Source organism: Panthera leo, chromosome B4 (assembly GCF_018350215.1).
Source record: "Panthera leo isolate Ple1 chromosome B4, P.leo_Ple1_pat1.1, whole genome shotgun sequence".
NCBI classification, from domain to species: domain Eukaryota; kingdom Metazoa; phylum Chordata; class Mammalia; order Carnivora; family Felidae; genus Panthera; species Panthera leo.
This window is the reverse complement of record NC_056685.1, coordinates 23,160,571-23,186,475: the sequence shown is the minus strand read 5'-3', so window position 1 is coordinate 23,186,475 and position 25,905 is coordinate 23,160,571. Positions and strand designations below refer to the sequence as shown.

Here is a 25,905-nt window from a genome sequence, read left to right as displayed (position 1 = left end):
TTAAATTGATAAACCTTTAGCTAGACTTATCAAGGAAAAAAGAGAAAAGACTCAAATAAAATCACAAATGAGAGAGAAGAGATAACCAATACAACAGAAATTTAAACAATTATGAGAGAATATTATGAAAAACTATATGCCAACAAATTGGACAACCTAGAAGAAATGGATAAATTCCTAGAAACACAAAAACTATGAAGCTAGAGACAGGAAAAAATAGAGATTTGAACAGACCGATAACCAGAAAGAAATTGAATCAATAATCAAAAAACTCCAAACAAACAAAAGTCCAGGACCACACAGCTTTACAGACAAATTCAACCAAACATTTAAAGAAGAGTTAATACCTAATCTTCTCAAACTATTCCAAAAAATATAACAGGAAGGAAAACTTCCAAATTCAATCTATGAGGCCAATGTTATCCTGATATGGAAACTAGATAAAGACACCATTAAGGAAGAGAACTACAGACCGATATTCCTGATGAGCAAAGATGAAAAAATCATCAATAAAATATTAGCAAACCTAATTCAACAATACATTAAAAAAATAATTCACCATGATCAAGTGGGATTTATTCCTGGGTTGCAAGGGTGGGTCAATATTCACAAGTCAATCAGTGTGAAATATCACATCAATAAGAACAAGGATAAGAACCATATGATCATTTCAATAGATGCAGAAAAAGAATTTGACAAAGTACAACATCCATTCATGATAAAAACCCTCAACAAAGTAGGTCCAGAAGAAACATACCTAAATATAATAAAGGCCAAACATGAAAATCCCACAGCTAACACCATCCTTAATACAGAACAACTGAGAGTTTTTCCTGTAAGGTCAGGAACAAGAAAAGTATGTCTATTCTCACCATTTTTATTCAACGTAGTACTAGAAGTTCTAGCCACTGCAATAAGACAACAAAAAGAAATAAAAGCATCCAAATCAGCAAGGAAGAAGTAAAACTTTCATTTGCAGATGACTTGACACTCTATACAGAAAACCCGAAAGACTCCACCGAAAAACTGCTAGAACTGATGAGCAAATTCAGTAAAGTCACAGTATACAGAATCAATGTACAGAAATCTGTTGCATTCCTATACACCAATAATGAAGCAGCAGAAAGAAAATAAGAAAACAATCCCATTACAACTGCACCAAAAATATTAAGATACCTAGGAATAAACCTAACCAAAGAGTTGAAAGACTTGTGCTCTGAAAACTATAAAACACTGATGAAAGAAACTGAAAATGACACAAAGAAATGAAAAACATTTCATGCTCATGGATTGGAAGAACAAATATTGTTAAAATGTCCATGCTACCTAAAACAATCTATATATTTAATGTAATCTCTATCAAAATACCAATAGCATTTCTCGCAGAGCTAAAACAAATAATCCTAAAATTTGTGTAGGATCACAAAAGACCATGAATAGCCATAGTAATCTTGAAAAAGAAAACCGAACTGGAGGCATCACAATTCTAAACTTCAAGTTATATTACAAAGCTGTAGTAATCAAAATTGTATGGTATTGGCACAAAAAAAGACATAGATTAAACAGAATAAAAAACCCATAAATAAATCCTCAACTAAATGGCCAATCTTCTACAAAGCAGGAAAGAATGGAATGGAAAAAAAGACAGCCTCTTCAAGAAATAGTGTTGGGAAAACTGAACAGCAACACGCAGAAGAAAAAAAAAAAACAGGACCACTGTCTTACACAATTCACAAAAATAAGTTCAATATGGATTAAAGACCTAAATGTGAGACAGAAAGCCATAAAACTCCTAGAAGAGAACACAGGCAATAATCTTTTTGAGGCTAAAATGAACAAATCAGGAGACTATAGATGCTGGAGAGGTTATGGAGAAACGGGAACCCTCTTGCACTGTTGGTGGGAATGCAAACTGGTGCAGCTGCTCTGGAAAACAGTGTGGAGATTCATCAAAAAATTAAAAATAGATCTACCTTATGACTGAGAAATAGCACTGCTAGGGATTTACCCAAGGGATACAGGAGTGCTGATGCATAGGGGCATTTGTACCCCGATGTTTATAGCAGCACTTTCAACAACAGCCAAATTATAGAAAGAGCCTAAATGTCCATCAACTGATGAACAGATAAAGAAGTTGTGGTTTATATATACAATGGAATATGACTTAGCAATGAGAAAGAAAGAAATATGGCCTTTTGTAGCAATATGGATGGAACTGGAGAGTGTTATACTAAGTGAAATAAGTCATACAGAGAAAGACAGGTACCATATGTTTTCACTCTTATGTGGATCCTGAGAAACTTAACAGAAGACCATGGGGGAGGGGAAGGGGGAAAAATTACAGAGAGGGAAGGAGGCAAACCATGAAAGACTTAAAAACTGAGAATAAACTGAGGGTTGATGGGGGGTGGGAGGGAGGGGAAAGTGGGTGATGGGCATTGAGGAGGGCAGCTGTTGGGATGAGCACTGGGTGTTGTATGGAAATCAATTTGACAATAAATTTCATATTTAAAAAAAATAATCTTTTTGACATTGGCAGTAGCAACTTCTTTCTAGGTATGTCTCCTGAGGCAAGGGAAACAAAAGCAAAAAAGCACAGTGAAGGAATCAACAAACAAAACTAAAAGGCAACCTATGGAATGGGAGAAGATATTTGCAAATGACATATTCAATAAAGTGTTAGTATCCAAACTATATAAAGAACTTATAAAACTGAAAACCCAAAAAAAACAAATAATCCAATTTAAAAATGGGCAGATGAGATGAACAGACATTTCGCCAAGAAGACACATAGATAGCCAACAGACACATGAAAAGATGTTCAATATCACTAATGTTGAATAGCAAATCAAAACTACAATGAGATATCAACTCCCACCTGTCAGAATGGCTAACATCAAAAACACACACACAAGAAAAACACAGGTGTTGTTGAGGATGTGAAGAAAAAGGAACACTCACGCACTGTTGGTAGGAATGTGGTAGGAATGCAAACTGATGCAGCTACTCTGGAAAACAATCTGAAATTAAAAATACAACTACCCTACCATCCAGCAATTGCAGTACTGGGTATTTACCCAAAGGATACAAAAAACACTAACTCAAATGGAATACATGCACCCCAATTTTATATCAGCATTATTTACAATAGTCAAATTATGGAAGCAGCCCAAGTGTCCATGAGTTGATAAATGGGTAAGGAAGATATGGTGTGTGTGTGTGTGTGTGTGTGTGTGTGTGTGTACAACAGAATATTATTCAGCCATAAAAAAGATGTGAAATCTTACATTTTTTTAAGTTTATTCATTTTTGAGACAGAAAGACATAGTATGAGCAGGGGAGGGGCAGAGAGAGAGAGGGAGACACAGAATCCAAAGCAGGCTCCAGGTTCTGAGCTGTCAGCACAGAGCCCAACGTGGGGCTCAAACTCACGAACCACAAGATCATGACCTGAGCCGAAGTCAGACACTTAACTGACTGAGCCACTCAGGCACCTCCAAAAGATGAGAAATCTTAACATTTGCAGTGAAATGGATGGAATTAGAGAGTACAATGCTAAGTGAAGTAAGTCAGTCAGAGAAAGACAAATGCCATCTGATTTCACTCATATGTGGAATATAGAAACAAAACAGATGAACAAAGGGAAAAACAGAGAGACATAAAGACAAGCCAAGAAAGAGACTTAATTTTTTTAAATGTTTATCTATTTTTGAGAGAAAGAGAGAATGTGAGTGCGGTAGGAGAGAGGGAGAGAGAAACAGAGGATCCAAAGGGGGCTCTCTGCTGATATGGGGCTCAACCTCACGAAAGAACCACAAGATCGTGATCTGTGCCAAAGTCGGATGCTTAACCACCTGAGCCACCCAGGGGCCCCCAGACTCTTAATTATAGAGAACACACTGATAGTTACCAGAGGGGAGGAGGATGGGGGTATGGGTTAAATAGGTGATGGGGATTAAGGAGGGCACTTGTCATGAAGAACACTGGGTGATGTATGGAAGTGCTGAATCACTATATTATACACCTGAAAGTAATGTAATACTGGATTTTAGCTAATTGTAATTAAAATAAGAACTTTTAAAAAAAAGGGGCACATTATTTCTGAAATTTATTGTATTACATTTATATAATTTAAAAAAATTGGCCTCTCTGCCTTCCTTCTTTCTCTTACCAGAAAATATTATTCCTAAATGAGACTTAGATACCATTTCTGCATTATGATAGAAAAAAGATACATTTCTTTCAGTAATCCAACTTTGTTACTCTTTATATTTCCTAATTATGGTCCCCTCTACATTGGCATATTTTGTTATTACTGCATTGTGATCGCAATGTCCTCCAATTCTTATTTACTGGGGAGACTATGTTCCTTGTCTATATTCAACCTATTGATACAGAAAACTCAAGGTAGCATTCAGGAACACAATAATCTCAGACTGTCCTGTTGAATAGCACATTCCTGCTGTCCACAGCTGGACTTAAACCTGTCTACTTTCCTCCATTATTCTCTTCACCAACTGACTATCAAGATCCATACCAACACAGAAAAGTTTTCATGCCTAATCCAGTTTGTCTCACCTCTCTTGCTGATGCTCCAACTCCTTGTAACTATCTTTATCTGCCTGTGTTCTTCTACTTGGCTAACGGCTAAAGTTCCACATGTGTATATGCTGTACCCAAACAAACTGTGAGCTCTCTAAGAATAGGACAATGGTTTTATATCTTTATTTTCCAACCTAGATCAATATTACAAAAGACCCAGAATACTAGGCCATAGAATACAATCATGAGTGAGGGACATACAACAGAAAAAGCTCATACACTGCATTCTCTTCCTCAGGTAAGGCTGAAATAACAGTTAACAGATATTATGTCTATTGAAATAGTAGCAGCTAGATATAGGTTGGAAAGTGACATAAGTCCATACCATTCTGTATTTCTTCATAAAAGTAATACTACATTATGTTGGTTAGACAAATGCTTCAATATTTGTGGATAAAAGCAATTTGTTAGAAAAATTATGATCACATTTTATTTTTTAAGTTCCAAAGTATCACAAGATCAACCCACAAATGTCAAATAGTAAAGTGCTATCATGAGCAACTTCCTCTTTAATAATTGCCTTGACTTTATTTGAGTATGAAAAATCATGAGGTTCTGTAAGGGACACAGAGTTGTAAAATAGAGAGGAAGAAAAACCACAAGTTTTTCAAGTCAGAGACCTGATTTCTAAAGCACAGAAAAGCTAAAATTGAGCATGAAACTTTCTACATTCAGTATTTCCTGGAGGACTCAAAGCACAATTAAATAGTCTTCTAGTTTTCAAAAACGTTTTATCAATTTATGCTGAAGTTCTCTGTCCAGGACAAGGGAATATATTAAGCTAGTAGAAATCATAATATTACTGAATAACAATAATGGGCTTCTTGTTAATCTACTAAGTGGTACCTTAATTTATAATGGCTTAAAATTTTAAGTTCCCAGAGGATAAGGGCCATGATTTAGACACCTCTTTATGCACTTAGCACTGAAAACAGTATTTTATACATACTGGATACTCAGCAAATGATTGCTAATGATGAAAGTGCTCTTCCAAAAGAATAAAAGACCTTATCTGTAATACAAATGTATAGTTGAAAATATACAATCCAATAAACCTTCTTCAGGTTCCCAAACCATTTAGTGGTTAAGAATTTATTTAAAAATGTTATGTTTCAAGATGCTGGAGACAAATTAGAAATATATGTTAGGAATAGAAGTCTTTGGAACCTATAAGAAAGTGTGTTTAGAAATCATCTTGGAGAATAATTTGATTTGGGAATCTCAGTTCTGAGCAACATGTAATCATCCTCTATGCACAGAATCTCAATCTGTTTTGCTAAAGCATAAAAATGCAGATAATACTTGGAACATTCAGATAAAACAAATGCTTTCCTGAAGACAAATGGCAAATATGAAGAGCTATTAGCTTTGGCAATAGACAGCAGCTTTTCAGCTCATTATATGGATGATCAGTATGCTGCCTTGAGCAAAAATATAAAAAAGGACAGGAGAAGGTTATAGTAGCACCACAGGATACCTGAGGGATCAAATATTCACCTGTGAACATGAGCCCGTTGAGATAAATTGTGAAATTTGTGAAGAGTATGTTAACCTTTTTGTTTACTTTAATTTTACTACATTGGCATCAGAATAACACAAAACCCTGGGGCATTTTTATGTAAGTATAGTTTTATATTTATATAAATTCATAAAAATATAAACTGTAGAACAGGTAAGTAAACCATAGTACATTTACTCAATGGAATTCTATGGAACTATTATGTTCAAGAAAATTATACATTAATTTATCAAATTAAAAAATTCCATATATCCTTTACTTAGATCCACTATTTATAGTCCACAGCATTTACCCAATCATTGATATTCTCTAGACAGATGGATAGATGTTTATAGATTTTATACGTGTACAATTTTTTTCTGAACCACTCGATAGTTAGAGATACTTCATCCCTTTACCCATAAATACTCCTGTTTGTACATCCTAAGGAAAGAGAATTCTCATACAAAACCATATTCCAATTATAAAAGTTGGGAAGTTTAGTATTGATACAGTATTTTTTATGAATAGTCCATATTAAAATTCCGTCAGTTCTCACAGTTATGTCTTTTGTGGCTATTGCCATCCAACCAGGATGAAATCTAGGGCAAGGCAATGCATTTACGTGCCAGGTCTCTAGTCTCTGATACGGAACGTTATTAAAATGAAGTAATTTTTCTAGTCTCCCAAAAAACTTTTCTGATCAGTTTGCAAGTTTTGATGTTTCATAACATTTTTGTTTCACAAAGTATGAATCAGTGAAATTTTAAGATTGTATCACACAGCAAACATGCAGCTATGAAAAATAATGTATACTAGATGCATGTAACAAATATTAAAGCATGTGCCTGTATGCTACTCTTGGCCACATTGTTTTACATTGAATAATAAATGTAATACTTTACTCTCTATCATTAAACTAGGAAGTAGAGATGATTCCTTAGTGAGTACTTCATTTTATGGTTCTTTTAAACTCTGTACTACTTTTTGATATTCTTTCTTAAATTTTTTTTAATGTTTATTTGTGTTTGAGAGAGAGGGAGACAGAGTGCGATCAGGGGAGACACACAGAAAGAGGGAGACAAAGAATGTGAAGCAGGCTTCAGACTCTGAGCTGTCAGCACAGAGCCCAACGCAGGGCTGGAACTAGCAAACTGTGAGATCATGACCTCAGCCAAAGTCAGACATTTAACCCACTGAGCCACCCAGGCGCCCCAGCTTTTTTATATTCTAATAGTAGAACAGTTAACACTATTAACAATGCTTTTCTAAATATTTCATTCTATTTGGAGATTTAGAAAAATCTTCTACTGAAGAAATATAGGTAATTCAAAATAACAAAAAAAATGTAGAGATAGAGTTTTAAATAATTTTCTTAGACATACTATCACTTTATTAAATCTGAATTTCAGTTAATAGTGTTGTCATTCCTAGCAATACCTGTTCCCACAAAAAAGTTCAGCAAAGATTAAACTGCATTATTTACTAATTAAAAGTTGCCCTTATAATGTTAAGCATTAATAACTTAAACTTTTTCCTTCAACACGGTAATGTTATCAAGAGAATTGCAAATGACATCAGTAGGTAACATTAGAAAACCTATATGCAAAGTTCTATTTGAATGCCTACTACCAAAACAAAAATTACACTCTATTTACAATGAGAAATTTTGTCATCTAGTGTGAAAATTCAAGTGGTAAATATGGTCACTGCTGATGAAACACTACAACTTTTCAGAAATTTCTTAAAATCAGCTTTTTGGCTTGGTTTTCTAAAGATTCAATTAATGCACAAATTAAAGGGGTACTTTTCTTCTGCCCCTCCTTTTTTTGATTAAAAAAGAACATACATTTCTCTTAATCTCTTAGATTGCTATTTTTCTTGGAATTTTCTTGGAATACAAGTATCCTGGAATAGAAGTATCAAATTTATAGATCAAATGTATCCACATTTTTGTGACTTGTGATACATATTGTTAAAATGTACCACAGAAAGTTTTCTTCCTATGTTTTATGGGGAAAAAAAGCATTGAGTTTCTGATTTAGAAAGGCATGAGTAGGGCACTTGGGTGGCTCAGTTGGTTTAGCATCCGACTTCAGCTCAGGTAATGATCTCACAGCTCGTGGGTTCGAGCCCCATGTTGGGCTCTGTGCTGACAGCTCATAGCGTGGAGCCTGCTTCAGATTCTGTGTCTCCCTCTCTCTCTGCCCCTCCCCTATGCATGCTCTCTATTTCTCTCTCTCTTTCTCCTTCTCTCTCTTTCTCAAAAATGAATAAACATTTTTTAAAAAGTAAAAAAAAAAAAAAAAAGGAATGAGTTGAAGTGGGTAGGATGGATTGAAACAGAAGTTATATATTTCAGGTCTCTATAGTACAAGCATCAGATAGAAATATCACTACAGTATTAAGTGTTTTGCTGGTTAAGAGTCTTAAGTGCCAGCAGGATAAAGCTGTGTTTTCAGAAGAGCAAAAAGATAACATTTGAATATTTGAGTATGGAGAGAAAACATGCCAACCTTTTAAGGCCAGTTAAATCATAAAGTTCTTACGTTTGATCTGATTTACTGATTGAACAGTGGCTGTATTTTACTCAAGACTTTCTTCATTTGTTGCTTGTGGATATTGCAATATGTTTTGAGAAGATGTGAGTCTGTCCAGTAATCTTAGAAACCCCACTTTTTATACTCACTTTTTATTCTCCAGTGCTTAAAACAATGCAGAGTCAATGCTCAGTAATATTTTTTGACAGACGGGTTTTTCAGACATATAAATCAGTCAATAAACCAATCACTCAGATTGGAGGTACTGTAACCCTCCATGATAGGAACTGGTTATGGCAGAGGAAGATACAGCCTGGACCTTTGCAAGACTAACTCAGATGCCCATATGTCATGACCCCTTCCTCCTTCCATTGTAAGGCATGTGAGAAAAAGATGAATCACAGACAAGGAACATAATTCAGCTGAAAGTAACAGAGAATCAAGTCAATGAGAGTTCAACACTAGCTGTAGGTACAAATAACACTCATCTGAAATCACCATTAGGGTAAATATCTCCCTTCTTTCCATACGCATATTTGCTTTTTCATTAGAACTAGAGGGAACATATTCATCAATCAAGGTTTGGAGTTACAATGCAGCAATGAGCTAACCATCGGGAGATATATTGTTATTTGTTTTTTCATGGTGTAGGATGATAAAGTAATCTGTCTTCAGTTTTCAGTGTGTTAAAATCACATCCAAAAATCAAGTGGAAAAAGGTACATGTACATGAGTAACTCCAACACATTCAGTAGATTTCTGTGTATATTTGGTTCAAGATCTATAATGTCCACAAGAAGAGAAGAGTTGGCTGAATATGGTTATACCTAGACTATTATACAAAAAGGTTTCTACTGTTAGGACATGAGTGTATATTCGCATATCATAAAATCAGGATTAGCTAATATGCCATCATATACTTACATCATGAATGGCTAGTTGTAAAAATAAGTTTGACCTGAAGCCCAGTGCAAGCATTTTAAAATTTATATTCCCTCACTATGAATATAGTCAGAGGTCCAGTGTTTCCCTATATTTCTATGTGCTTACTGATGCATATATTCATTTTTTCTATTGTCTCCTACATTTTAGATCTTGGAAAGATTCTGATATGACTTATAAAATTATTAAAAACAATGTATTTTTTGGCTACAATTTATTCATTCAATCCCCACAACATCCAATATATAAATACTATAAGTAAAAGGACTAAATTCCCCATATTCACATTAAAATAATCACTATCATTTGGGGGACATGGTATGTTATCTCATTTACTCCTCAAAACTAGCAAAGAATAGATTCCACTATTCCTGCTTTATGAATATGGAAAGAGAATTTCAGAATTTAGGAGAGACTTGCCCAAGTCTCCAAGACAAGATTTAAACCCAAATATGTTTGACTCAAAAGCCCACTCATACATTGTTCTGAGTCAATTATCTAGAATTGTGAACAATTCCTCTAGAGAAAGCACTATGGGCTGCTGTAAACAGTGGAATGAATGTTGGGTGGGAAGCAAGCTGAGTATATTAGTTTTATATTGCTGCTATAAGAAATTCCCACAAACCCAGTGTCTTAAAACAATACAAGTGTATATTGCTTCCTAAATGAAATAGAATATAGTTATATTCATTCTTATAGTTCTAAAGGTCAGAAGTCTGACATGGGCCTCACTTGGCTAAAATCAAGGTATCAGTAGGGCTATATTTTTTTTCAGAGAATCTAGAGAAGATTCCATTTTCTTGCCTTTTCCAGCTTCTTGACGTCACCTACATTCCTTGGCTGGGTTCATTCCTCCATCTTCAAAGCCAGCAATGTAGCATTTCTCTGACCCCTCTTGTGTCCTCACTTCTATCTCTTACCACAGCCACCAAACTTCTCTGCTTTTCGGGACTCGTGATTAGAATGATCCTGATAATCCAGGATAATCTTCTCATCTCAAGGTCTGTAACTTAATGACATCTGCAAGGTCCCTTTTTGCCGTGTGAGGTTGATATATTCACAGATTGTGAAAGTGGAACATACACACCTTTGAAGGGTGGGAAGGGACATCATTCTGCCTATTACAGTGAGCTAATATGTGACTGATAGTCACATCTCCCTGCCAGAGGGCCTTTTTTAATATTTTGGGGAAGACGATTGTTTACAAAAGTGAATCTCAAATTAGCAGTCCAATAAAGTAAAATAATGTAAATAAATAAAAAAATATTTTTTAAATCTATTGAAGTAATTTTCAGCTAGTAGGAAAAAGGAAGATTTTTGGATGACTGAATATTATAGATGATAGCAGGGTCCGTTTTAAGGACAAACTGAACTGAAAAGGTCTGGGACGTGAAAATATGATCCTCTGCTGGGAAGTGGAGCATATGCTAGATGAAAGGAATCGAAATGGAGAGATACTTGAGGAAAGACGAAAGCAGAATAGACAAAATCTTCTAAAAAATAATCATAAAAATAACAGTTTTGAGCATTTAGTATGTGCCAACTACTATTATTCGAACTTTAAGTTTATTCTGGAATCCTTATACCAATTTTATAAAGCATGTGGTGTCATTCCAATTTTACACAGGATATAAATGAAGGTTAGGGAAGTTAAATAATATAGCACAGTGCAAGTGATTAGCAGCACCAGCATTCAAACCCAAGTTAGACTTATTCCAAAGACCATGCTCTTAATCACTGTGCTAACCTATGAAAGAAATTCAGCTCTGGTAGAAATTTAACAACCAGGGACGTCCAAGACTGTATGCAGCATGTCCCAACAGTAGAAACGAATACAGTCAAAGAAAAACAGATTAAATGCAATAGTCGACAGTCCAAGAACATTAACGGCATTGGGAATTCTTCCACTGGCAACCCACCCTAACTTCCAGACACACTGAGTGACTGGACTCCATTCACTATGAATAGGATTGATGAAGGAAGACTTAACAAGTGAAAATTAGTCCAATGAATGAGGCAAAAACAAAAGCGCAAGTAGATGGGTAACCACGCTACTACAATTGGAATAAAACTGATCAGGACTAATTTTACACCACACCAGAAGTGAATCAGACCACAAGGTTGAAGTCCTACCAATAGCAAAAGTGATGATGCTGATAATGAGAACATGATGTTCAAGCTCTCTTCATCTGTTCTAAATTTGGGATCGGTATTAGAGATTGATAAAGGACTTAGTCTGCATAAAGTCAAATACCTCCAGCTCTCCGATCGTGAAAAAAGGAGGGGTAAACTTATTCCAGAAAGGCGAGCCTTGCTTAACAGTTTGCTCAGCATTCCTGTATCTTACCTGCTTTCAAAGAGCTTCTCTTTTGCTCCAAGATAATACCTTTTTAAAATCTCTACTTTCTTGTCTTTTTCCCCCCACCATCATTAGCACCAGAGTTGCCAAATCAGGGACTGTGATCTTTAAGTATGGGTCATTGGTAAGTTGGATTCATCTGGAAAGGTACATACACTGAATCAGTCAATTAAAAGACAAGAGAAGTAAAACTGAAAGGTTGGGAATGTATCCACAGAAAAGAGAAAAGAGGTTTCACTGGAGACAGAACTCATACAAAGACTGATGCATTTGAGAGCGATGAGCGTGTCATAAGCTCCTTTTACATCAACCTGGAAGTGCACAGCCTGGATTTGAAGAGACAGTTATACATCAGTACTTGGTTATTCTGAAATCCTGTTACTATCCAGATGTCAGATCCTATTAGATCACATGTGACCACCAATTTCAAGAGAGATCCAGAAACACAGTCTCTGGGCTGTCAGCACAATTTTAAATCATGTCATTTAAACACATCCGTGTTGGTCTTTACAAGCCCTTTGTTTACTGTGGGTCTCACTCTGAATAAATATTTTAAATCACTTCATATTTTAACAGGATTTTTAAGTCACATCTACATTTTCTTTTTTTTTTTTTTTAATTTTTTTTTCAACGTTTTTTATTTATTTTTGGGACAGAGAGAGACAGAGCATGAACGGGGGAGGGGCAGAGAGAGAGGGAGACACAGAATCGGAAACAGGCTCCAGGCTCCGAGCCATCAGCCCAGAGCCCGACGCGGGGCTCGAACTCACGGAACGCGAGATCGTGACCTGGCTGAAGTCGGACGCTTAACCGACTGCGCCACCCAGGCGCCCCCACATCTACATTTTCTATAAGACAACAGCACTATATCTCAGCTCCTGTCTCCAAATGTGATAACCAGACAATAATAGATGTGGGAATTTCAGATGTTGACTTTTAGATTTACAACTGTAAATTAAGTGAGTTTTATCTTTGAGGTATCGTGTTTTCTGAATCCCATTCTCCTGATCAGGCAACAAATTTCCTCCTGTTGCCTCTAGCCCCCAAGTATTCTTCCTACTGCCCTACTCAGTGTGTCACTGGTTGTTACACTTCTGCCCTCCTGCCCACGTAGAATTCATTCTCCCAAAGTTCTAGTTTTAAAAAATTGGTTATTGTAGTATGATAAAATAGGTGACAAAGTGCTAGTGATCAATGATGTTTAAGGATTATCACTGCTGTTTGTTCACATGCATGTGTGATTATTCACTTATTTAACTATATCTATGAACACTTACTACATGCCATATACTATGCTATCAGTTTCACAAATGTTATCTCATTTTTGGGTCTTCAATGCCTTCTTTACCGTTGGTTCTTCCAGAGCTATACCTAGTCATTCCTTAAGTCATGGGTAGCTCCCTAAAAATATTTGAAAACAACTGTCAATGTGAACTTCCTGGATGCTATGATGAAAAGGCAATATAGCAAAACACAGATATATATAGTATATGTTTTGATAATAACAAAAAATAGAAAAAATGTTTGGCAGTCCTCAGTTGATGACCCTGATAAGTTATAACTTGCATTCCTGGTCAGACTGTTGTATTCTTTCTTTAGGACAAGGAGTAAATAATAGTGGTTTTTCCTGCAACCTGACAAGACCATCAGGAAAGATAGTTTTGGTCCAGGAACACTTTACTGACTTCAAATTGTCATGTGTAGCTAGCTTTCTGCTCTGTCATTGAGGAAGGTCAGCTCTCGTTAAGTATGTGCTAAGGTCAAAGCTGAATCACAGCTAAGGTCTAAATATAGATCATCTTTCTAAAAACTGTGGCGTCTTTTCCGTGGCTGCAGTATGTACAACACAGGAGTCTGATTTACACAGAGAAGCCGCCTTTTCTTAGAGAAAGTAGGTCCAGTGAAAAACACTGGCTTTTAAAATAAGGAAGAAAGTAGGAGTGTGCAAATTAAATAAAGATAAGTTGTTAAAGGTTAACTAGTTTCTCCTGGTGGTGTTGTAAGCAAATAGCATAGTCATTCTCTGGTTCTAAAATATTTAGATGTTTTATTTCAGTCACATAGTGGGAGCTGAGAACAAATGTGGGTAAACCAGATACAAAATACCTTCACCGAACATAAGCTAAAACCTATTCTCTTCATTCTTCGGTGTTGAATCATATGTTATGTCTGGACGATAAATGTGAAGAATGTCAAAGTGGCTCTGGTATTGCCATGGGTTGGTACACACACATGCAAAGAAAAGCATATCCATCCTGAAAATATGTTATCATCACTGCTATTGCATGAGTTTTCTATTGCTACATAACAAATTACTGGAAATTTGGGGGCTTAAAATACCTCTTCATTATTTCCCAGTTTCTGTTGATCAGAAGTGTGGACACAGTGTAACTGGGCTCTCTGCTTGGGGTCTCACTATGCTGAAGCCAAGGTTTTGGCCTGGCTGAATTCTCCTCTGGAGCTCAGGATCTTCTTCCACATGTTTTCGGGCTTTGTGGAAAATTTTGTCGCTTGCAGCTGTAGAACTGAGGTCCATGTTTTCTTGGTTGCTGCCCATGAGATTTGCTCTCTGCTTCCAGAGGCCACTCTCAGGTTTTAGCCGTGTGGCCCTCTCACGACAAGGTAGTTTACTTCTTCAAAGCCAACACTAGAACCTCTCTTCAGTCTTTTACTATGGGAAGGAATCTTACTGAGTGCAATGTAATCACATAGGTGACTGTATATCACCTTTGCTAGATAATATAGCCTAAGCAAGGGAGTAACCAACTAACTGTATTCCGAGGTCCTACCCATACTTAAGAGGAAGGTATTGGACAGGGCATGTGGGAACAGAATCTTGGAGGCCATCCTAGAATTATACCTTTAACTATTAATCAGAACAAGGGCTGAACTCTGAACTATACAACTGAGGAGAGAGCAAAATGTTACTCATCTCCAGAGCCTAAATTTAAATGTAAACAGACTCAATTCCAAGAATAATTTTTTCCAGGAGAAAATAAAACAAAACAAAAAAACCTCCGAACATCTGCCAAAATTCCCGGAGGAAGAAGCTCAGGTCTCAATCTCAGTGTACCCTTTGAACGACGCCTAGCAGAAATGCAAACTCCTATATAGACCAATAATAGGGGCTGCAAAGATTTGTGAATGACTATCTAAAAGATACCTGCACCTCAGTTTCCGTAATCCCAAACCCTAACTTCCTATAAAACCACCCCTTTTACCACTACGCTCTCTCTCTCTTTGTTACCATATCCAATAGCTGGCTACAAGCCAATGTGCTTGTTACCATATCCAATAGCTGGCTACAAGTGCAATGTGGCAACGTTGCATTCTCTAGAGATAAAGTAAAAAAAACAACATTCTAATTGTAGCACTGACATTTTCTGGAATAGGAATATAATACCAGATAGTCAAGTTTTGATTCTGGAGTATACACCCTGTATGATCACCTCCCCTGGAATGTGAGTGGACCTGTAAATATGATGAGATAGTCTCTCCTTCGAATAGTTTACATTATCTGGCAAAGTGATGGGATAGTCACTCTCGTGATTACATTGTGTCATAGAAGCTTCAATCTGAGCATAGTGAGGAAATTCTTTTGCTAGTGTTGAAGAAGTGAGCTGCAGTGTTGTAAAAGGGTCACCTGGATAGGCCTTTAGGTAACTTTTAAAAGCTGAGAGGAAGCCCAGACTGACTAACATCTATCCAAAACATGGTGGCTTCAAGCATACTGTTCCAAGATATTGGCCTACATGAGTTTGCAAGAAGACCCTGGGCCTCAGATCAGATCATGTCCCAGATGACACCTCAGTTTTAGCCTGGTGAGTCAGGGGACCAAGCTAACCTCTGACTAGAAAGGGAACCAATGAAAACCGTGTGATAATAAATTTGTGTCAACTTTGTGGTATTTCTTTATGCAGCATAGAAAACTAATACATAAACAAATTAATAAATAAATAAACTAGCAAAATGAGATTTAGGAACTTCCTGCAGCAACCGCTCTCAATAACTAAATCCCAAATGAGCTTACTGCATACCTACACTATTTTCAGGAAATGTACTGAAAACCAAAATATACACTTTTTTTTATGGTACTCCAGGGTACTACAGATGACAAACCAAAGCAAAAACTCCTTAAGGGTTGAAAGAATGTCAAACCAGTGGGGACTGAAATAAAGAACCCCAACAAAGTTAAAAGAAAATCTGAATAACTAATAATGGTGTATATTATGCATACTCATATATATGCACAGAAGCAAAGGGCACTTACTCGGGAGGTTGTTCACTGAGAAGTCTTGAGGATGATAGAATCCTGCTTTGCAAATGCACTGATAGGCTCCAAGCACGAATCCTAGGCCTTTAATTGGCATACACTATGAAAAAGAAAAGACAGCAGTATAGTTGACCAGTTTATTTCACAGTATAAAGATTCACAGATATCCACCACTGCAAATGGTAACAGAAGTATCTCTTTTTTGAACTATTATTTTAGATTTGTTTGTCAACAGACATTTTTTTTAGAAGCAGCAAACTGAGTTACCTTTCTAAATACATGCCATTATGGTTGCAGGCACCACACAACTTTAACTCATTTAGTTGCCATAGGGAGCAAATTTCTAGGCGCAGCTTTTGGGTTTGATGCCCCAAATAATCATCTGTTTGCTTTGAGAGGTATTTCCAAAGCCTATAAGAATGTCTTAAAAGAGATTCCATGCTAAATACTTCTATCAAAGCAAAGGCAAGTAGGTAGGTAGGTAGGTAGGTAGGTAGGTAGGTAGGTAGGATGTGAGATGTGAAAATTGCTTCTCTGAATTAAATATTCATCAAATTTTCATCCTTGGAACAAAATAACACAAATTGGTGAAATAATAAAACAAGTAAACTTTTAAAACACAAATTTAAAAGAGAAAAAAGGATGGAATAATGACACCAAGGGCTCTTTACCTAAAATCTGTTTTATAGATAAGTGTTCTACATGTACATAAATCTAAAAAATTGATCATTTTCCAAATATGTCACATCAACAGACATAATAGGCATCTCCCAAGAGCTTAATCTTGGTTTCTTTCAAAGAGATCCTTAAATCTCATAAAATTTGGCTTGACATACTTCATTTCTGCTACATTTCTGCTACATTTCTTTTCAACTTTTAGCCATAATAATCAATTAGAAAATATATGATCTAATGGATTTCAAAGTTATAAAATGTCCTTCTGATACAGAAGCCCTTAAGAGAAAACTCTAAATAATTTAAATAATAATTATATAACCTAAGCTTCAATGATTAATATCAAAATCAATATTACATACCATGAAAACTCCAAGAAATAGAAAAGTATTTTTATCTAAGGTAGCAAGAGTTAATACATGTTCGGGGCGCCTGGGTGGCTCAGTCGGTTGAGCGTCCGACTTCAGCTCAGGTCACGATCTCACGGTCTGTGAGTCCGTGAGTTCGAGCCCCGCGTCGGGCTCTGGGCTGATGGCTCAGAGCCTGGAGCCTGCTTCCGATTCTGTGTCTCCCTCTCTCTCTGCCCCTCCCCTGTTCATGCTCTATCTCTCTCTGTCTCAAAAATAAATAAACGTTAAAAAATTAAAAAAAAAAAAAAAAAAAAAAAAAAAAAAAAGAGTTAATACATGTTCTAAATTCAGACATAACAAGAAAATATTAACAAAGAGCTTTCTAAGAGATCTCTTTGAATATTTTATTTCATGACTTCTACCCCCACACTTTTTCTTTTTACCCAATACACAATTTTCAATTGAAAGCATAGTTCTTGACCCAGAGGAAGATACAAGAAGAGATAAGTACCAATCAATTCAACTGAATTGGCAAGTATTTATAAATTAGAAAATTAGGCTTAGAAAATTCCTATAGAACCTCACTGAAATAACATATACTATTTAAAAAGACCCAGTTACACAATAGGTCAGATCATATTTCTGAACTATATAAATAAAAAAAAATTATAGCATTTATTTTGGAGAAGCACTAGTATTACAAAAAGAACATATTATATATGTGGTCAGTTAGAAAATATGGATTTGAATTATGACTTTATTACTAACTACTTTTGTGAACTTAGGATGTTCTCATAACTTCTCTGAACCTCAGTTTTTTTTTTAATTTGTAAGAACAACCATTCAGTCAAATTCATGTACAGTTTGAGGAAGGCAGAAACACCAAGATGTCCTAATAAATTAAATATAGGGTTTGAAAGGAAGAGAAGAATAAAGGACTTTATTCTGGTTTTCTGGCCTGAGCAACCTTAAGACGGGAGCTGCCATCATTGAGTGAGGAAAGGCTCTTGATAGAGTAGATTTGGAAGAAAGAGCAGAAGTTCAGTTTTGCAAATGTTAAGTGTGAAGTGTCTATTTAAATTTAATTGTAGATATCAAATAGGCAGGCTTATAAAGTAGTATGGAGCTTAGGAGAGATGTCTGGGCTGTATAATTTGGGATTGATTTGCACAAAGATGAGAGATAAAGCTATAGAATCAGGTAAGACTAGATCACTAAGAGAGTGCCTATTGGCTATGAAGGACAGAAGTCCAAAGTGGTGAGAGGACACCCTAGAACTAAAATGTTAGGCAGAAAGGAAAAAACAAAGGAAACTCAGAAGAGTAATTCAATGGGGGTATCATTATCTCATTAACTAGATTGTGATTCTATGAGCATAATATGTGAAATTTCTTGTAAGTTACATTTAGCAAACATTCATCCAGCATAGATTTATCCAAGTAAACTGTCTTACATACTAAGAATACAGTGGTGTAGTTTAAATATTCTGCCTCACTGCAGTTTGGAGGTTAATGCTATTTCTTCAAATAACACTGAATTCCCTGATAATGTGACAGCACTGCAAGTTTTCATTTGAAAACCTTAAATGTTTAAGGCAGATCTGAAAGTTTATTAGAACAAGAATATCTCTTTACAATAAACTAACTCTAAGGTTGAAATAAAAATAAAGGTTAAAAAACCTAACTGATCAGATAAATATGACCAAATATAAAGTCTCTTAAACATTAAAAAAAAAGTTTTCCAATCTTACTATGGAAAACACAGCAATATGAATTATTAGTTACCTCAAACGTTTTTGTCCTTTTCTTAAATTACTTTATATTTTCAAAGAAAAGTAAAAAGCATTCAGTCAGTTAACATCAATATAAGAATATCATCCTGCTGTACTTATTCCAAGATTGTAGGACCCCATGGAACCCAATGTGCTATTACTTACATGCATCTGTCTTACTTAGAATATAAAAGTGATCCAGGCTTATTTTTCTATTAATAATTATAAACTTGCAATCAACTTGCAATGCTTTCTTGCTCCATCCACCATCAAGATTCTGTAGCTACTCTAACTTTGCCATCTCCCAACCAAACTTACACATTTCCAAGATTAGGTAACTAGGTTAGTATTCAAACTAGTTTTTAAAATTCTACATAAGTATGGTGACGCCAAACTAGTTTTTAAAATTCTACATAAGTATGGTGTCTCCTCAACCAATGTTGACCATATTTGGACTGAGGAGCTGCTTTCTGTAATTTTTCTCCTGAGGGATTTAGAATTTAAAAAAGATCTTCAACCTAATACAGGAAAAAATTCTTCAGAATTTTACTCTAATTTAGCATTCATTTAAAAATATTCATTTTATGTATTCAAGACATTCATGTTAGATATTCAAATCTAAACCTTTCTACTTTATCTTCATGCAAGTCCAAGAAAGTAGAAATGGAAAAAAGCAACACTTCTTCCTCCATGAAGGTAGCAGTTCCGTGATAGCCTTTGATAAACACTAAGCTTCTTATATTAAGACTTACAGTATCTCTGTGAGTGAGGTAGCTACTCACAAGATTGGATGCCCTCTTTGATGAAACCAAAATGCTCATATTTACCAAGCCATGAGCAGAGATATATTAAGGATAGTCTCAACAACATACAATTAAAGTCACATTCCTAGGAGTAATTCAGATCCGAATGGAAAGAGATGGTGGTCAAGAGTGTAGAGCAAAATAGATTCCCAGAAATATACAGCCTATCAAATCTGAATTATGAAGAAATAAAAATTCTGAACAGATTTATAACTAGTAAGGAGACTGAATCAGTAATCAAAACCTCCCAATGGAGAAAAAAAGCCCAGGACCAGGAGGCCTCAGTGGACAATTCTACCAAATCTTTAAAGAAAAATTAACCTAAACTTTTCCTCAAACTTTTCTAAAATAATTCCTAATTCATTTTATTAAGCCAGCATTACCCTTAAAGTCGGACAAAGATACCATAGGAAAAGAAAACTACAGACGAATATTCCTGATTAATATTGATGTGAAAATCTTCAACAAAATAATTGCAAACCAAATTCAGCACATTAAAAGGACTACACACCATAACCAAGTGGGACTTATTCCTGGAATGTAATGATAATTCAACTTACAAATCATTCAATGTAATACACCACTGTAATACACCACATTGACAAAATGAAGGACAAAAACTACATGATCATTTCCATTCATTTAGAAACAGCATTTGACAAAATTCAACACACTTTCATGATAAAAACACTCACCAAACTAGGAATAGAAAGAAACTGTCTCAACATAATAAAGGCCATATATGAAAAGCCTATGGTTAACATCATACCCAATGGTGAAAGCCTGAAAGATTTTCCTCTAAGATCAGAAAGAAGACAAAGCCACTTCTTTTTTTTTCTAATATATTTTTATTTATTTTCAGAGATAGAAGGAGGGAGTATGAGTGGGGGAGGGGCAGAGAGAGAGGATGAGAAAGAGAATCCCAAGCAGGCTCCATGCTGCCAATGTGGAGCCTGATTCTGGGCTCAATCTCACAACCATGAGACCATGACCTGATCTGAAATCAAGAGTCAGACCTTTAAGCAATCATGTCACCCAGGCACCCCAGGCCACTGTCACTTCTTCAGCATTACTGGATGTCTTAGGCAGAATAATTGGAAACAAAATAAAAGGCATCCAAAAAAGAAAGGAAGAAGGACAATTATCTGTTTGCAGAAGACATGACTGTATGTGTAGAAAACCCTAAAGAGGGTCGCCTGGGTGGCTCAGTCGGTTAAGCATCCGACTTCGGCTCAGGTCACGATCTCGCAGTCTGTGAGTTCGAGCCCCGCGTCGGGCTCTGTGCTGACTGCCCAGAGCCTGGAGCCTGTTTCTGTGTCTCCCTCTCTCTCTGACCCTCCCCCACTCATGCTCTGTCTCTCTCTGTCTCAAAAATAAATAAACGTTTAAAAAAAATTAAAAAAAAAAAAAGAAAACCCTAAAGATTCTATCAAAAAAAAACCTATTAGAATTAATAAATATATTAAGGTAAGTTCTAGGATACAAATATAACATACAAAAAAATTGATTGAAGTTCTATACACAAAACAATCACAATCCAGAAAGGGCATTAAAAAAACAATCCCATTTATAATAGCTTCAAAACTAATGGGTGCCTAGGTGGCTCAATTGGTGAAGTGACCACCTTCGGCTCAGGTCATGATCTCGTGGTTCATGAGTTCAAGGCCCATGTCAGGCTCTGTGTTGACAGCTCAGAGACTGGAGACTGCTTCGGATTCTGTGTCTCCCTCTCTCTCTGCCTCTCTCCCACTCATGTTCTATCACTCTCTCTCAAAAATAAATATTAAAAAAATAAAAAAAATCGGGGCACCTGGGTGGCTCAGTCAGTGGAGTGTCTGACTTCTGTTCAGTCCATGATGTGTCTCTTTCTCAAAAATAAATAAATATTTAAAAAATAAAAAAATAAAAAAAGAATAACATACTGAGGAATAAACTTAACCAAACTGAAAAATACAAAACATGGCTGAAAAAAATTAAAGATGCAAACACCTGGACTGATAGCCATGTTCGTGGATTGGAAGACATAACACTCCTAAAATTCCCATGCTACCTCAAACAATCTCTATTAAAGTCCCTAAAAAAAATCCCAATGACAGTTTTTACAGAAACAGGAAAAAAACATCCTAAAAATCATACGGAATCTCTAGAACCCCAAATAGAGCAACCTTGAAAATGGAGAACAAATTTAGAGGTCTCACATTTTCTAATTTCAAAAACATTTACAAAGCTAAATAATCAAAACAGGGTGGTGTTAGCATAATGGCAGATGTATACAGCAATGGCACAGAATACAGGGCCCAGAAATAATCATATATAAAAATCATATATACATAAATCATATATAATGATCAAACGATGTTTGCAATGATGTTTCCCCGGCCAATGGGGAAAAATGGGCAATCTCTTCAACAAATGGTGCTGGGGAAACTGAATATCCACATGCAAAAGAATTAAGCTGAACTCTTACCTTATAGCATACACAAGAATTAAATTCAACGTGGATTAAAGTTCTAAACATAAGGCCTAAAACCATGAAACTTCTAGAAAGAAACAGGGGAAAACCTTCATGATACTGGGTTTGGGAATGATTCCTTGATTATGGCATCAAAAGCACAGGCAACAAAAGCAAAAAAAAAAAAGCAAATGAGACTACATTAAATTTTTAAAAATTTCTTTCAACCTATAGAATGAGAGAAAAGATTTGTAAACCATGTATATGATAAGGGTTTAATATCCAGAACATATAAAAACTACAATTCAACAACAAATCACCTGATATAAAAATGAGCAAGATTTGAATAGACATGTCTACATAAAGTACATACAAATGGCCAAGATGCACATGAAAAGATGCTTGATATCACTAATCATTAGAGAAATGCAAATCAAAACCACAATGAGGTATTAGTCTATACACGTTAAGATGGACACTATTGATCAAACAAAATAACAAATACCGGTAAGGCTGTGGAGAAATTAGAATCCTTATGCACTGTTGGTGAGAATATAAAATGGTGCAGCCACTTTACATGTTTTAAGAAACAACATGGAGTTTCCTTAAAAAATTAAAAACAGAACTGCCATGTGATCCAGCAGTCCCACTTCTAGGTATATATCCAAAATAGTTGAAAGCAGGATCTTGAAGAAATATTAAATAATCATATTCACTGCAGCATTACACACAATAGCCAAGAGGTAGAAACAACTCAAATGTTTACCAATGGATATGCTAATACATACAACGGAATTACTACGTAGTCTTAAAAAAAGAAGGAAATACTGTCACAGGCTTCAACATGGATGGACCTTGAAGATGTTATGCTAAGTAAAATAGGCCATTCACAAAAAGATAAATACCATATAATGTCACTTATACGTGGCATCTAAAGTAATTAAATTCATAGAAAAAGAAAACAATGATGGTTGCTAGAGACTGAGAGGGGAAATGAGTTATTTAGTGGACATGGCATTTCAGTTTTGCAAGAGGAAAAAGTTCTAGAGATCTGTTACAAAACAATGTGAATATAGCTAACCTACTGAACTGTACACTTAAAAATGGTTAAGATGGTAAATTTTACATCATGTGTTTTTGCCACAATTAAAAATTTAAAAAAAGAATTTAGAGCAAAATGGTCTTTTTCCTCAACAATGTGTATGTAAACATTACAGATCATGTTGCAACACAGAATTGGCATGATACGGAATTCGTCTCAGCTCCTGGTGAACCTAACCACAAAACAAAACCTGGCTGGCTTGACAGCCATGAAGATTTTGTATGAAGGTACTACTGAGTAGTGCAGTGGCTAAAACAAAGGCTAAACTTAGGTATGTCGGGCATTTAATGGAAACAATGCTTGTGCCTAAGGATCATATTTACATATAATTCTGAAGAAAAACCAATTTGGACCCAAAGGAGGAGGCAAAAAAAAATGCAAATACAATAAAACTGATATAATTTGGGGCGTCTGGGTGGCTCAGTCGGTTGAGCGTCTGACTTCAGCTCAGGTCATGATCTCGCAGTTCTTGGGTTCGAGCCCGCGTCAGGCTCTGTGCTGACAGCTCAGAGCCTGGAGCCTGTTTAGGATTCTGTGTCTCCCTCTCTCTCTGCTCCTCCCCTGCTCACACTCTCTCTCTGTCTCAAAAATAAATATAAACATTAAAATTTTTTTTTAAAAAACATATAATTAAAAATCCTCTAGAAATGGGTCTTTCAATACCTTTTTTTAAAGTTTGTTTTTGAATCTTCTTAAAATGTAAAACACTTTTTGTCTTCTCTGAACTGAACACCATGAAGAGAATTTAACATTTCTTCCTGAGTCAGAATCATTACTCTGAACACTAGGTACTAAACTATGCTGAAATACACTAATGCCCTCTGGAGCTGTTCAAAGTTTATGGCTATTTTTTCATACACTAAATACTAAGACTGCTGAACTTTTTGAGTTCTTATGCTTAGTTTTTATGTTTTTTTCCTTTTTCCTTAATTTGAAAACCAAGTGTCATATTTTAAATGTAAAATATGCTAGAACTGTCTTTTCCCTTCTAATTTATAGTTATAATTACCTGTATACCTGAAAACTAGATCACCAAGCATAAAAAGCAAGAGTATTTGAAATAATAAATAACAAAGCAAGAATAAGTAAGATAATAGTTAATATTTTCTAAGTGTTTACTATATGCCAGACACTGTTCTAATGCCTGCACAAGTATTAATACGTTTAATTCTATATCAATTTTATTATCCCCATCTTAAAGATAAAAAAGTGAGGCACAGACCATTAAAGAAGCTTGCCCAAAGCCACAGAGCTAGTGACTGACAGAGCCTGGATTCAACCCCAGGGGTCGGGCTCCAGAGTAATAACTACTTTCCACAAAATACGGGTGCATAGTAGCATTCTATAAACAAGAGTGGATGTCACCACTTGAAATCTATCTTGATTGTTCTAAGACTTTTATTTTTCCATTTTTCTGGGTTTGGGGCAATATTTCAAATGGATCATTTTGCTGGATTTTGTATGAAGTTACTTTAGCTTCAGGTAAGTGAAGATTATTAACTTTAACATATATATGTGTACATATATATATATGAATTTAGTAATTATATATAATAATTTAATATATATGATATAAATATTATATATATACATATACATATATATATATTTTTTAAGACATGCAGTTAATTCTTGTACCTGTTACAAATTTTAAAAATAAGCCTCTGCCTTCCCAATGCAGAGTTGCTTAGCTCAGATTTTATAAAATAAATCTTCAATTTAGGGCATACCAGTGAAGTATGTCTTCTGTAACTGAACTTCTGAAAACAGAAGCCCCTCTGGGTCTAAGGAGAATCATGAGGCCAGTTCATAGATGCTTAATCCCAAACCAAACTCAGCAAACACAGCAATGGAGACCAAGGCCTTCCATGGTAGACTAGGCTGTCATTTCTTTCCCTTTAGTGGCAAAAGCATGCCTGTTCTGCTTAGACAGAAGCCTTGCCTAACTCAGACAAGATTTCCTGCTGTATTGAACTGACCGAACCTTATTCAAAATGCAGATGGCAACAAGCAGAGGGACAAAGGAAGAGTCTTGACATTGGCAAGATGAAGTAGTAACTTCATCTTCTAGATTATTTTTAAAAGCAGCTTTTTTCTTTTACTCCGTCTTTGTAACTTGTGAAGAAATACTGTAAAATGTTGAATGTGTTCATTTGGGAGTGGGTTTGCGGGGACATCGTACTAAAACAGGTGGCTCTTCTCCACAACTATTTGCAAGTTTATTAAAAACAAAAGGAAAATACTCTAAGCGAGGAAATCTAAAAGGCCTCCAGGCAATGATAGGATACATCTCACCCACAAATTTCATCAAACAATCCTCCAAGAAAACAAGAACTCATGAATAACAAATCATGCCGTTTTTCACCAGGGAGAGAAAGAACTATGCTTTGTCTCTATTATTCATTAGTTGCTAGAATCTAGTTTAAAAAGTATGATGGACTGGGGCAGGGTAGGGGGAGAGGAATGAGGGGATGTTTTGCTTCATGATATGGTTAAAATTAAAAAAAAAGAAACTTTTCTATTATTAATTTTTGACAT

General features: G+C 35.6%; 1 protein-coding gene across 1 annotated transcript in view; it reads right to left on the bottom strand.

Moving 5' to 3' along the window:
• Window positions 1-25,905, bottom strand: part of GPR158 (G protein-coupled receptor 158) — a 425,457-nt gene that overhangs the window by 206,524 nt on the left and 193,028 nt on the right. Inside the window, exon 3 of the mRNA XM_042945146.1 lies at window positions 16,212-16,314. Within this exon, the coding sequence (XP_042801080.1) occupies window positions 16,212-16,314 (103 nt within the window). The remainder of the gene's footprint in view (window positions 1-16,211; window positions 16,315-25,905) is intronic.